This window comes from Leopardus geoffroyi, chromosome E1 (assembly GCF_018350155.1).
Source record: "Leopardus geoffroyi isolate Oge1 chromosome E1, O.geoffroyi_Oge1_pat1.0, whole genome shotgun sequence".
NCBI classification, from domain to species: Eukaryota; Metazoa; Chordata; class Mammalia; order Carnivora; family Felidae; genus Leopardus; species Leopardus geoffroyi.
Window position 1 is genome coordinate 3,261,251 of NC_059330.1, and position 13,304 is coordinate 3,274,554.

General features: G+C 56.7%; 1 protein-coding gene across 2 annotated transcripts; it reads right to left on the reverse strand.

Annotated features, from left to right (window-relative positions):
• CCDC42 (coiled-coil domain containing 42) lies at positions 1-12,007 on the reverse strand. 2 transcript variants are annotated; one of them, XM_045490385.1, is made up of 8 exons: positions 11,890-12,007; positions 11,072-11,332; positions 10,689-10,794; positions 10,328-10,432; positions 8,628-8,825; positions 3,911-4,132; positions 3,665-3,823; positions 1-284 (listed from the first exon to the last, which is right to left on the reverse strand). In XM_045490385.1, exons 2-8 carry the CDS (start codon positions 11,152-11,154, stop codon positions 207-209), a joined length of 951 nt encoding a protein of 316 aa, XP_045346341.1. In that variant the 5' UTR covers positions 11,155-11,332; positions 11,890-12,007; the 3' UTR covers positions 1-206. The 2 variants fall into 2 exon arrangements, with proteins under 2 accessions (XP_045346341.1, XP_045346342.1); XM_045490386.1 differs by lacking the exons at positions 1-284; positions 11,890-12,007 and adding an exon at positions 2,974-3,446 and having other exon boundaries at positions 11,072-11,398.
• Between the last annotated feature and the right edge of the window lie 1,297 nt (positions 12,008-13,304).

Below are 13,304 nucleotides of genomic sequence, written 5' to 3' on the forward strand. Positions count from 1 at the left end.
TTAGGAACAAACGTCTTATAGGCTTTAATGTTTTCGGGGATGGGAGGGACTGAGGCCTTAAGGGGTAAATGGTGGGGTGCTCGCCAGCAGGAAGGCATTGGGGTCCCAGAGGGCTAGACAGAGCTGACTGGGTGGGCCACAAGCTCACCAGGGCCTTATTCTCTCTCCGTCTCTGTCTCAGAACATTCTGGAACCACCGCTGCTCCTTAAACCCGGACTTGCTGTTGTTCCTTCCTCCTCACCTCTGTCCAGATGTCTGACAGATCCTGGATAAACTGTTGGATCTAACAAGGCAAGGGGACCGGGGCTCAGCCCAGCCAGCAGCAGGCCGCCCCACCCCCAAACGGAGCATGGCCGGGCAGAGCTTGTGAGGAGTCACTGTCTCCCTGTGACTGATTTCTCGGGGCCACTATCCCTTATTTGACAATTATTCTAGTTGAAGCTTCAGGCTTGGCAGACTAGAAGGCACAAACAGGGAACTCCTGGAGGCACACATGGTGACAGTACGAAGTCCAGCTGACCGTCTGGGGAGGGGGGAGGGGCGAGGGGATGCCAGCAGACCCTGATACTAGAAGCCTCCGGCAGGCAGGGGCCAGCAGCGTGGGGCGAGACGGCTCTCCACAATTGAACAGCCTTCACGGTGGGCGTTTGCTCGGAACCCAGAAGTGACGCCCCTTATGATCATCTTGAGTCATCGACGGAAGCTTGAGTTCTATTCGCAAGCTTCTGTTTCAAGGAACACGCACTCCGGTCATGATCTCATGGTTTGTGGGTTCAAGCCCTGCATCGGGCTCTGTGCTGACAGCTCAGAGCCTGGAGCCTGCTTCGGATTCTGTGCCTCCCTTTCTCTCTGCCCCTCCCCCTCTCTCTGTCTCTCTCTGTCTCTCTCTCTCTCTCTCAAGAATAAATAAACGTTAAAAATCAAATCAAATTAAATGTCTCCTTTTCAAGGATGTTCCTGGGGATGGGACTACGCAGACCATCCAAAACTCTCAACAGCCCGTTCCCCTCCCCATACGGTTACTACTGCAGATACAATTCCTGTTTTGCAAAAGAGGAAACAGGGTCACTGAAGGAAAGTAACTTCCCCAAGATCAGGGAGAAGACAAGTGCAGCACTCCTCCAACTATGTTCTTATAATAAGCGATCATACTCCGCCCCCCAAGAGGGTTCTGTGGTCAAGTAAACTTTGGAAATGTTATCTGCTTGGAGAGGCTGGGGCAGAGGCCCAGCAAAGTCCTGTGTGTCAAGACCCTTTTCTTTTTTTATTTTTAACGTTTATTTATTTATTTATTTATTTTTATTTAAAAAAAATTTTTTTTTTCAACGTTTATTTATTTTTGGGACAGAGAGAGACAGAGCATGAACGGGGGAGGGGCAGAGAGAGAGGGAGACACAGAATCGGAAACAGGCTCCAGGCTCCGAGCCATCAGCCCAGAGCCTGATGCAGGGCTCGAACTCACGCCCAACCGACTGCGCCACCCAGGCGCCCCAACGTTTATTTATTTTTGAGGCAGAGAGAGACAGAGCATGAACAGGGGAGGGGCAGAGAGAGAGGGAGACACAGAATCGGAAGCAGGCTCCAGGCTCCGAGCTGTCAGCGCAGAGCCCGACGCGGGGCTCGAACTCACGGACCACGAGATCGTGACCTGAGCTGAAGTCGGACGCTTAACCGACTGAGCCACCCAGGCGCCCCTAAGCTCCTTTTTCAATAACACTAAGACATCATTTGTCTTTGTCTCTCTTATTCGCTCACGAGCGAACAGTGGCTTTTATCAGAGTGGGACGTTTCCGTGACATAGGCTGTCACGACAAGACGAATGCTGAAGCCGAAGGGAGAACCCACCTGTCCTCCAGGAAGCCAGACATTTAAGTGGATTTGCAGAAATGTTCCTTGTCCCACAGAGCGTTCTTTTGGAAATGTGCTTTGCGTCAGGAACGCCATTTACGTTAACATGCTTCTTGTTGTCCTTGAACAATGAATCAAGGATTTTTAATTTTTCTGTTTGAATGTCTCCTACGGTAAATATCAGCAGCTATAACCCATACAAACAAAAGCTCTTTGAGGGTCTTCAACAAATGTGAAGGGTGCACAAGCCTCCTGCTCGCAGAAAATTTGAGAATTGTGGCTTCGGGAGCAAGCTTTCTTACAAACTGCCTTCGAAGTCTTTGAACTGTCGATAATTCTGTTCTGTGTGCGCTGGGCTGCAGGCTGATTCTCCGGGTTGAGGAAATCCCTCCTCCTGGTTGGTCAGCGGGGTGAAATCTTTAGATTTCACGGGTTTTACTTTGTTGTTGTTGTTAAATAGGGGAGATGCCTTCTGGCCCATTGCTTTCGTTGGCTTGGGTTTGATATTCATTCACCAAACGCTTATTGAGCGCCTACTGTGTTCCAGGCACTGTTTTAGACACCGAGATACAGCAACTGACTAAACAAACACAGAGTCTGGTCTTGAGGAGCTTTCTGTTATTTGACAGCAGCACTCAAGGCTTTTGCCAAAGGAACAAATAATCAGTCATGGTTCTGTGCGTCTGACAGAAGTATGGCTAACCCGTCTTCTGGTACAGAGCTCCCCAAAGTGCGGGATATCTGTACCTTTGGTGGGAAGTGAGATGATTCTGGGGCGCCTGGGTGGCTCAGTCGGTGAAGCGTCCGACTTCGGCTCAGGTCCTGATCTTGCGGTTCGTGGGTTCGGGCTCCGCATCGGGCTCTGTGCTGATGGCTCGGAGCCCGGAGCCTGCTTCGGATCCTGTGTCTCCCTCTCTCTGCCCCTCCCCGGCTCATGCTCTGTCTCTCTCTCTCTCAAAAATAAATACACGTTAAAAAAAAATTTACGTGGGGCGCCTGGGTGGCTCAGTCGGTTGGGCGTCTGACTTCAGCTCAGGTCACGATCTCGCGGTCCATGAGTTCGAGCCCCGCGTTGGGCTCTGGGCTGACAGCTCAGAGCCTGGAGCCTGCCTCCGATTCTGTGTCTCCCTCTCTCTCTATCCCTCCCCTGTTCATGCTCTGTCTCTCTCTGTCTCAAAAATAAATAAACGTTAAAAAAAAAAATTAAAAAATTTACGTAAGGGAGACGATTTGGGGTGGCACATAGACACAGCATCACACGGCTTTGAAGCATAGTGAGAAAGTTATTTCCTTTCCAATTGCCTCTTAGTTACTTCAAAGAGAAGAATCTCAGGGTGCCCCTAATAAGACAGACACCAACACTTTCCTAGACCTGCTGACTCCCCCCACCCCCAATTTCCTCTTTTCCCAAAGCGTGGGCCCCAGGCACGGAGCTTTCAGCCCGTCTCTAGAATCTAAGAAGACTGTTTTTGCACCAGCGATGAATCCGATCGTGGGTCCCCGTTGGGGCCCGCGTTCACTGGGGCCAAAAGGGTCTCAGCGCTAATGCCGTGGTTCTCAAAGCGTGGAAGCCAGACCAGCACCATCACCTGGGAACCTGTTGAAAAATGACAATCCCTGGGTTCTCATTTCGGACCCACCGAGTCAGAGACTCTGGAGGCGGTGACCAGTAGTCCCCCCCCCCGACCTGGTGACTCTCTGATCCTGTTGAATTTGAGAACCACTGCTCTGTGGGGTTCATTCTTCCACTGGACCAATGGACAGCCATCTTAGCTCAGTCGAGGCAGCCGCCAGGGCACCTGCACCCCCTCTTACCATGTCCAGCTGTTTGTGGGTGTCCTCCAGGGACACGGCGGCGGTCTCCTTCAGCTGCTTGCTCACGGTCTGGAAGAGGTTCAGTGCCGCCATCTTGATGGTGCCAAGCAACAGGGTCTTCTTGGCGGCCGTGTTCTGGATGTGTGCCCAGCGAGATTCCTGGGGAGGCGATGGGGCAGGGGCATGAGCAGGTGTGTGTGTGTGTGTGTCCCTTGCTCACCCAGAAGCCCCCACCCCCGCGCTCACCCAGACGATGACGTCGCTCCGGGCTCGGTCAAAGCGCATCTGCAGACGCGCCAGCTCGTTGTTGTGCTGCAGGATCTCGTCGTCCTTCTCCTCCATGTAGCGTGCCAGCCGTGCCTTGGCGCGCTCGATCTTCTCCTGGCCCTCCTGCGCCGACTGCATGAGGTCGTGGTGCATGCTTATCAGCGTCTTGTAGCGTGAAATCACCTCGTGGATCTCCTCGAACTGCAGAGGGGGCTCCCATCACGGCACGGCCGCCCCCCCAGGCCCACCTGCCAGGTCCCTGGCTGGATGCCTCAGCCTAGTGGGGAGACCCTCGGCCAAGGGCAAAGGGCAGAGGCCGTGAGGAGTCCCCCCGCTGGCCCTCCTGGGTTGGTAGGGGCCATGGGACAGGTGTCGGGGGCACGTGCAATCGGGAGCTAGGGTCCTCGGTCTGCACGTGGCAATCACCTGGGAGCTTTACATTTTTTTTAATGTTTATTTTGTTTTTGAGAGAGAGGGATAGAGAGAGACAGAGTGCGAGCAGGGGAGGGGCAGAGAGAGAGAGAGGGAAAGAGAGAGAATACCAACCGGCCTCCACACTGTCAGCACAGAGCCTGACATGGGGCTCGAACTCACGAACCATGAGATCTTGACCTGAGCCGAAATCAAGAGTCGGAGGCTTAACAGGCTGAGCCACCCAGGCGTTTCCCTTCCACCAAGACGTTCGTTTTAATAAACATGAGGGATGGGGCGCCTGGGTGGCGCAGTCGGTGAAGCGTCCGACTTCAGCCAGGTCACGATCTCGCGGTCCGTGGGTTCGAGCCCCGCGTCGGGCTCTGGGCTGACGGCTCGGAGCCTGGAGCCTGTTTCCGATTCTGTGTCTCCCTCTCTCTCTGCCCCTCCCCCGTTCATGCTCTGTCTCTCTCTGTCCCAAAAATAAATAAATGTTGAAAAAAAAATTTTTTAATAAACATGAGGGGGTCTGAGGGGGTCCCTGGCACCCGAATTTTCCACAAAGGTCCCCCAGCTGGATTCTAGAGGACCTGGTGTTTGGGGCTTGGGGGGCGGGGGGGGGGGTGGGGGGCGGGGAAATGCATTCTGAGATGTCTCCCAAGGCAGTGATGACCATATCCAACAAGAATGTACCCAGAACCATTTGTAAGCCAGGCCAGATGCTAAGCGCTAGGCCCAGAGCAGGAGATAAGAAAGGCAGACCCTGCTCTTAGGAAGCCTGAAACTCGGGGTGGTACAGAGTGAGGACAGACAGACAGGGAAAGAGTTACAACTCCGAGTGATAAGCCCTATCTAGGACTGGAGGATGGCTCTCTGGTATTTGTTCACACTTGCCGAGGTCTGCCTCCAGCTGGGGGCTGGAGAGGGCACCGGCGGGGCGGGTGGCCTGCCGGGCTCGGCTGTCCCCTCCAGCACGGTGCCGGGCCGTGACATTCTGACCCGACCCTGCAGACCACGGGCAGCAGAACAGAAGCCCTCTCTCCGTAGAAGGTGGCGTGGGCACCCGATCCAGGATGCCAACTCACCTCCCCAGGGGTTTATCGGAATGGGCCTTCCGGCTGCCCAGGGGACACGCCCTGAGAGCCTTCTCCATCTCGTGACATTCCCAGTGACAGACTGGCGTTCCAGGAAGTGCCCTGTGGGCCTTTCCATCAGCATGCCCCTGTGGGGGAGGGACCACCCAACCCGGCATTAGAGGAGGTGGGGACAGCCAGCAAAGGTTTCCTGGGGTGGCCAAAGTGAGGCCAGAGGTATGAACATAGCCGGCCAGGCGGGGGCAGGTGGGGGAAGGCGAGGACAGGTAAGGGAGCAGCCAGCCCAACGATGACAGGGGAGGGGCGGGGGTGTGTGGCAGGTTTAGGACGAATAGCCTGGGTTCAAGATGGGGACGGAGAGGTCCACCTGCAGGAAGTAAAAAAAAAAAGAAATGCCCCGTGAACCCGGAAGAGGAGAGTGGACTTCCTCCATTCAAGGATTCTAAGAAGCAGAGAGAGAACGTTACGTCTGCATTTCCGGAAGTTCACCGAGTCCACGACCCAGGAGCACATGACAGTTAAGTTGAATGGAGCTCCCAAGGGTACTCAGTGCTGATGTCAAAGGGACTGGGGTGCCCACCTGCAGAGGCTCCCGCTGTTCAAGGATGGGACACTCCGGGGGCACCTGGGTGGCTCAGTCGGTTAAGCGTCCCACTCTGGATTTCGCTCAGGTCGTGATCTCGAGGCTCGTGGGTTCAAGCCCCACCCGCGTCGGGCTCTGTGGTGACAGTGTGGAGCCTGCTTGGGATTCTCTCTCTCTCTCTCTCTCTCTCTCTCTCTCTCTCTTTCTCTCTGCCCCTCCCCCCAATAAACAAATAAACTTAAAAAATAAACAAGTAAAGACGGGACATTGAAACATCAGCCAGAGTGAGCGCAAAGGATCACAGCACACCAAATGTGTCAACAACCCACGAATTCGTACCGATACCAACAACATTACAGGTCACTTTTGGAAGCTGCCAGAGAATCCGTTCATTAATGTGAAAACGGGAATATAGAGTCCGGCACTTAACAAGCCTTTCCCTTAGGACTCACGAGGTCATCAAAGGTAGCTGATGAAAGGAAGAGCCCGTCTATGATATCTCTCTCCCGGTGGTAGTTTTCTCACTAATCCGTGAAGAAGGGAAGACAGAACATTTCCAGCTCTAGAAGGATCTTCCACCCCCTTATGGTTCAGTAGCTGCCCGCCCACTATCAGAGAAACCAGAATTGTGGATTCTATCACCAAGGATTCACTTGTGCCTGTTTTTAAATATATCAGCAGGATCATACGTATGTTCTCTTTTCTGTTCGGCTTTTTAAAAATTTTTTTAAAAATATTTATTTATTTTTGAAAAAGAGAGAGAGACAGAGCATGACCGAGGGAGGGTCAGAGAGAGAGGGGGACACAGAATCCAAAGCAGGCTCCAGGCTCCGAGCTGTCAGCACAGAGCCCGACGCGGGGCTCGAACTCACAGACCGTGAGATCATGACCTGAGCTGAAGTCGGACGCTTAACCGACCAAGCCATCCAGGCACCCCTAAATGTTTATTTTTGAGGGAGAGAGAGAGAGAGAGAGAGCAGGGGAAGGGCAGAGAGGGAGGGAGACACAGAATCCAAAGCAGGCTTCAGGCTCTGAGCTGTCAGCACAGAGCCCGACGTGGGGCTCAAACTCACAAACTGCGAGATTAAGACCTGAGCCGAAGTCACTTAACCAATGGAGCCACCCAGGCGCCCTTATTTTTACATTTTTTGATGTTTATTTATTTTTGAGAGACTGAGAGAGACAGAGCGCAAGCAGGGGAAGGAGCAGAGAGAGAGAGGCAGACACAGAATCGGAAACAGGCTCCAGGCTCTGAGCCATCAGCACAGAGCCTGACTTGCGGCTCCAACTGTGAGATCATGACCTGAGCTGAAGTCGGATGCTCGACCAACTGAGCCCCCTGGATCTTCGGATACGTAATACGTCACCAAAATAATAAAAGCAGGCATGAGAATGAGCAGTTTAAAAATCAGGATACTGGTTACCTCCACAAAGAGGGGAAGAAGGATGGGGCTTGGAAGGGAGGGGGGGCTCCCAAGGGCTTTCAATTAAAGACAGGGTTTTATTTAAGGAAACAGAACTGGAGGGAAATATTAAGATTGGACAAAGCTGTGACGCCTACTTGGGTGCTATGATATATTTCTCTGTACTTTTCAGTATGCTTAGAATATTTTGGAAGACATCACGGAAGAAGGAAAGAAGAATGGAAGAAGGAAAAAGAGAGAAAGGAAGAGGGGCAGGGGGGTCACGCTGGCTGTAGAAAGAGGGACAGGCTGGTGACCAGGAATAAGGCTGTGTTGAACTCCTCCGGATGAGGGATTGAGGTAACTTGGGGGTCTGGATGGGGAAGGGACAGGGGCCAGATTCCAGAAATATTTCCGGAGGCAGGAGAGGCCAGATCTGCTGATTGATGGCTGCAGGGAGGGGGGAGGGGAGGGGTGAGGATGAGTCCTATCTTATCATTTATCTGCTGCTTTGATATGTGGACTTCCCTCACTACCCGCCCCCCCGGGACGAACTGAACCATTTACTACACAACGGATCCACCTCAGAATGGAGGGCGTAACACAGATCTGGGCCTCACGCACAGATAAATTAGTTCTACATGGAAGCTGCTGGAACTTTAAAAAGCGGAGCATCCTTTGCCTCCCGGCTCTGCCCTCAGGACCCGGATCCACAACCCCCACGGAGGACACACTGCAGGACTGGCTCCCTCTGGGGAGGGGGCCCTGCCTGCTGCTGTTACCAGGGGGGCGTGGGGAGACCGGCGGCCTGGGAGGCATCCATGGGAGGTCTTGGGTGGGGGGGGGGGATGCCCAGGGAGAAAAGTGGAGGACCACTGAAGGAAGGGGCTGGGCGGAGGAGCCCGGGAGGAGGCTGAGGAGGAAGGCCCAGAGGCGGGAGGAAAGTAGGAGACAGGAGGGGAGCCCCTGTTCGAGGAGGAGGTCGGGGAGCCCCGTGCAGGCGGGTGGTGGCCTCTGTAGCTCTGTGCTGGGTTGGCATCTGCTACCTCCTCCCCCTCGTCTCCACTCGGGTCTACAAAACGCACCCGGGGGCGAGGGCAGGGAGGGTTGGGCTCGGGCCACATCCCCGCCGCAGGCAAAGCTTATCACACACACACACACACACACACACACACCCCTCCCCAGCCGCTCCCGCCCCCCCTCACCTCCGACTGCTCCACCACCCTCTCCAGGTACTTGTTGAAGACGGAGAACTCCTGCACCTTGGTGCTCAGCCGCTGGTGCTGCAGCCGCAGGGCCCCCATCTCCTGCTTGACCTTGGCCAGCTCGCGCACCCGCTGCCTCTTCAGCTCGCGCTCCTTGTTGGCTTTCTTCAGGGCGCGGATCCGTTTCTGGTCGTTCTCCTGGGTGGGAGGGGAGGGGGGGGGACGGGAAGAGGGGAGGTGGCACCTGTCACACCCTGGCGCTGCCCTTCCCCCGGCGAGGCCCTCGCCCCTCTCTTGGAAACGCTGGGGGTCCAAGCCTAGGGGGCTGGGGTAGGAGGCAGGCTGGGCGGGGCCAGGCCGCGCTCCCATAGCTCGCACTGAGGCCCAGGAGGTGGTGCCCTTAAAGGCAGACACGAGGCTCAGCTCTGGCCATCGGGCTGACCCCCCTTCTCCTTCATCCCTCAAAGTCCAACCCCCCCCCCCCCAGAGATCAGGGGCCACACCCACCCCTCCCAGTGCCCCCGTGTGGCTCCTTTCCCTCCTCGGGGGCTCCCGGGATTCCACACGGATGGAAGGTGTTTGGAAGCAGGTGAAGGCACGCGTGACATTTGCCCTGTGCCCCGGGAGCCCCCCAGAGGATCAAGGGTCCCCTAAAGCAGCGGCTCTCAAGTCCAGCTGCGTATCACAATCCCCTGGGGAGCTTTTTATTTTATTTTCATATTTTTTAAATGTTTATTTCATTTTGAGACAGAGAGAGCACAAAGGGGGGAAGGGCAGAGAGAGAGAGAGGGAGACACAGAATGGGAAGCAGGCTCCAGGCTCGGAGCTGTCAGCCCAGAGCCCGACGCGGGGCTCGAACTCACGAACCACGAGATCATGAGCTGAGCCAAAGTTAACCAACCGAGTTGCCCAGGATCCCCCTCGTCCCCCCGGGGTTGCAAGCAGACACACACCCAGGGGTCCATATTTGTAACAATTTTTTTTTTTAGGATTCCCACGCTGTGGAGCCTCTGGCAGCCATTTGGAGGACCTCTCACCCCCAAATCTCCTGCCGCCCCAACCACACGCCACTAGCTTTTCTCTGGCCAGTGGGAAGGACTGGACCCCCGGGAGATACACGCAGGCCGCCAGCTTCTTTGCCACGTGGATTACACACAGAGCAAGACTGGAAATGCTTAAGAGCAGGGGTCCCCCGTGGGATCACCCCTGGGAGCTGGGCCAGGCCCCTCAGGGCCCCATCAGTGCTGGCTGGAGCTGGTCTGGACAAATCCGGATGGTTAAATCCTCCTCTGAGGACGGATGGAGAGGAATTGGATTGTGATGCCTGGGCCTGGTCCTTCAACCAACCCCTGCCTGGTCTTTCAGTACAAGGACGGAGGGGTGGCTGAGTGGCGGGGAATGAAATTCTACCTGGTTCCCCTTTGTATCCCCATGTGCCTCACCCTGACCGTGGCACGCTCGTTTATTCGTCATCATCCACCCATCCATCCATGCATTCATTCATTCGTTCACTGGAGACACTGCGTGTACCAGGGAAACAAGAAATTACGAACAGTATTGAGGACGCGCAGGGAGAAGCCCCAGGCGTCGCTGAGCCTCAAAGAGACATTTAACCGGGGTGACGAGTGGGCAAGAGCAAGGAGAAGGAGGAGGAGGAGGAGGCCAGTTTGCGAGGGTGGGTTCCCCCCGGCCCCTCACACCTGGATGAACTGCTCGAACTTCTGGATGTGAGCCTTCAGCTGGGCCTCCTTGGTACCCAGCTCCTCCCAACGCAGATTCAGGGTTTCCATCCGGCGCCGAAACGTCTTGGGGGTTGGGGAGGGCAGAGAGGTCAAGAGGGCCCCTCCCCCCGCCCCGCCCCTCCCTCCCGGGCGCCTCTGTCCCCAGGCCTGCCCGCCCAGGGACACTGCTCCCCTGGAGGCTCAGGTCCTTCCTCTCTCCTCCCTGGGAACACAGAAGCTTCACCAGGACTCCCAGCTCTGGCCGCCCACACAGAGGAGGACTGTCCCGGGGCTCTGAGCCCCGGGGCCCTTGCTGCCCTCGGCGCCTCCAGCCCCCCACCTCCTTCTTCTCCTCCATAGCAGTGTGCATGATCTTGGCCTCTTTCTTCTTCTCCAGGAGCCGGATGGATGGGGACTCCGACTGCTCCTCAATGTTGGGGAACTTCCTGCCCAAGACATGGGCAAGACAGGCCGGTGGGTTCCGAGCGCCTGGGGCGGGCCGGGGCTGGCGGTAACCCGTGGACACGGAGGGGGAAGGGGGTCCTGTCCCCCACGGGAGTGAAAGGGACGGTGTGTTGAGAGGGGACAGGGCTGTGTTGGCACCTGGGAAGCACGCTGGGGCAGGGCGATGAGGACTGGGGGGGGGGGGGGGGGGCGCAGGGTTGTAGGAAGTGGAGGGGACGGGCTGGGAGGTGGGGCGTGGGGGGTGTGGGGGGCACTCACTGCAGCAGCTGTAGTAGCCTCTCCCCATACTGTAGCCGGAAGTACTCGGCCAGCTCGTCCTCCTCCATGATGCCCAGGCTCATGCTGGTGGCGACCCGATGGGCCAGGCGGCCGGATCCTCGCAGTGAACCGGTGGCTCGGGGTGGCTCGGGGGGGGGGGGGGGGGGGGGCGGTAGCTGGGCTCTTGCTTCTCCCTTCCTCCTGCTTGTCAGGGTCCCCCGGAGGGTGGGTGTCCGAGACCCGGGAAAGACGGCTGGACACCTGCGGTGGGCAGCTCAGGATGATGTATTGGGAAGTGAAGGGAGATCTGGTTACCTAGCAACGGATCTCCTGGTTCTGTGGACCACCCACTGGAACTCAGGCTTTGCTCTCTGACCCTTGTCCCCTCTGACCCCAGTCTTGCTGGAATCCCGCCCCCCTGCTCCTGCATTTACCCCCCAGGAGCTTGGGGACGAAGTTAGGACTGAATAGTTGCTGGTGTCCAGGCCTGGGAGGGAGGGTCTGGGTGGCCATGGCCCAAGAGGGGGTTTTGGTAGAGGGGTGTCCTTGGGGGTTCAGGTGTGTGTGTGGGGGGGGGGGGGTGAGGGAGGGACTGGAGCTGGGACAAATGGCCCAGAAGAAAAGGAGGCAGGGGTGGGGGCCTACAGGAGGGTGGGAGGAGGCCCGAGCTTGAGAACCAAGTGGTGGGCGAGGGAGGGATGCGCGTGGGGATAGGCGGGGAGCCTGGGGACCAAGGAGGCCCACTGGGGGTGGGGGGGTGGGGAGGCGGGCGCCGAGGAGTCCGGGGCGGGGTGGGGGTGGGGGGTGACGGCGGCGACCTCGAGTCGTTGCTGCGGGACACGGTTCCCGGTTCCGCACTGTCCCCTCTGCTCCCCGCCGGCGCCTCCGGGTCTGGGGACTGGGGTCCCTCCAGGGAAGGGCGGCGCCCCCCAGTGGGCGAGCCCTCCCCGCGGCACTGCCGGTCCTCTGGTGCCCCCTGCTGGCCGCCTGACGCCGCACCTTTTCCGGCTCCCCAGCGCCCTTGGCGCTGACCGCTGGCGGGGGGGGGGGGGGGGGGGGGGGGGGGGGGGCGGGGCGGGGATGAGGGGGAACACGACGGCACCCCCACCCCCACCAGCCTCTCAGCCAATACGGGTTCTCACCAGGAACGCCCCCAAAGAAACAGGCCCACAGCAGGATGACAAGAGCGCCAGTGAGGACGGGACGCTTCGCAAAAGGGGACGCTTCTCTCTTTGTTTATTCCTAGAGCCCAGCACGGTCTTCCTTTGGGGTTTACCCTCTTTCCCCCTCCTCGAGGGCTGCCTGTTTCTCGAGTCACCTGTTTGCCCTGGTATATGGGCACGTGCCTGGTTGCATCTATGGCATCAGGTGGCCCAGGGCCAGGTCGGCGCCTACAGGCAGCTGCTAAGGCATCCTCTCCTGCGCGTGCACCCCGCCTGTCTGGGAGCCCTTTTGGTTGCTTCCTCTGTACCTCGCACGGGGATCTTCCTCTCCACTACCCATCCCTCTTTGGGCTCCCCCTGCCCTTCCAGGGGCCTTGGGGAAGATGCAGGGCTGTCTGGGATTCACAGATTCCTTGCCTGGGTGAGCCCAGCTTCCCCTCCCCCCTGCCCCCAGCCCTCGTCCATCTTGATGTTTGCCTTTGAGGCATCTGGCAGGATCTCCTGTTGGCTTTAGGTTGTTGGAAAACAATTAGGCATTTCTGTGTTTTTGGTCAGGTCCCATCCTCCCTCTGAGACAATTAACTGCTTAAAAAGGAGAAGAGGAAAATATCAGGAGAAAAAAAAAAAAAAAAAAAAAGATCTAGGTTAATGTCTTAAAAAATGTTATCCCGCCAGGCAGAACAGCATAGTGCTGGGTGCACAATCAAGCTCTGGATGGGAAGAAAACACTTTTTGTCTACGTTGTATTCCATTCCACGTGTGTCTTAGGTTCCCTATAAGTGGAATCACACGGGCGAATTGTATTAAATAGGTTTCAAAATGGTTGTTACAGAAGAACTTGTATGGGTCAAGTATATTTTTGTTAGTTGCTGTAATAAACAATGGCTTAACAAGGTCAACTTTGCCCAGTGCTCCCCCCCCCCCCCCCCCCGCGTTGAGATGATCCTGTGTCTTTTATCTTTCGCTCTGTGAATACAGTGTCTCACACTGATTGATTTTCACATGTTCCACCTACCTTGCATCCCCAGGGATCAATCCCACTTGGTCTTGGGGTATCCTATGTTTGAAGA

Bases quoted from the DNA above. Each gene is read 5' to 3' on its own strand.
- CCDC42 (XM_045490385.1), bottom strand. From the start codon at position 11,154: ATGAGCCTGGGCATCATGGAGGAGGACGAGCTGGCCGAGTACTTCCGG. The intron at 8,826-10,327 runs GTGTGAGGGGCC...CCTCCCACCCAG, and splicing joins AGTTCGAGCAGTTCATCCAG to GAGAACGACCAGAAACGGAT. The intron at 3,824-3,910 runs GTGAGCGCGGGG...TCGCCTCCCCAG, and splicing joins GGAGCGACGTCATCGTCTGG to GAATCTCGCTGGGCACACAT.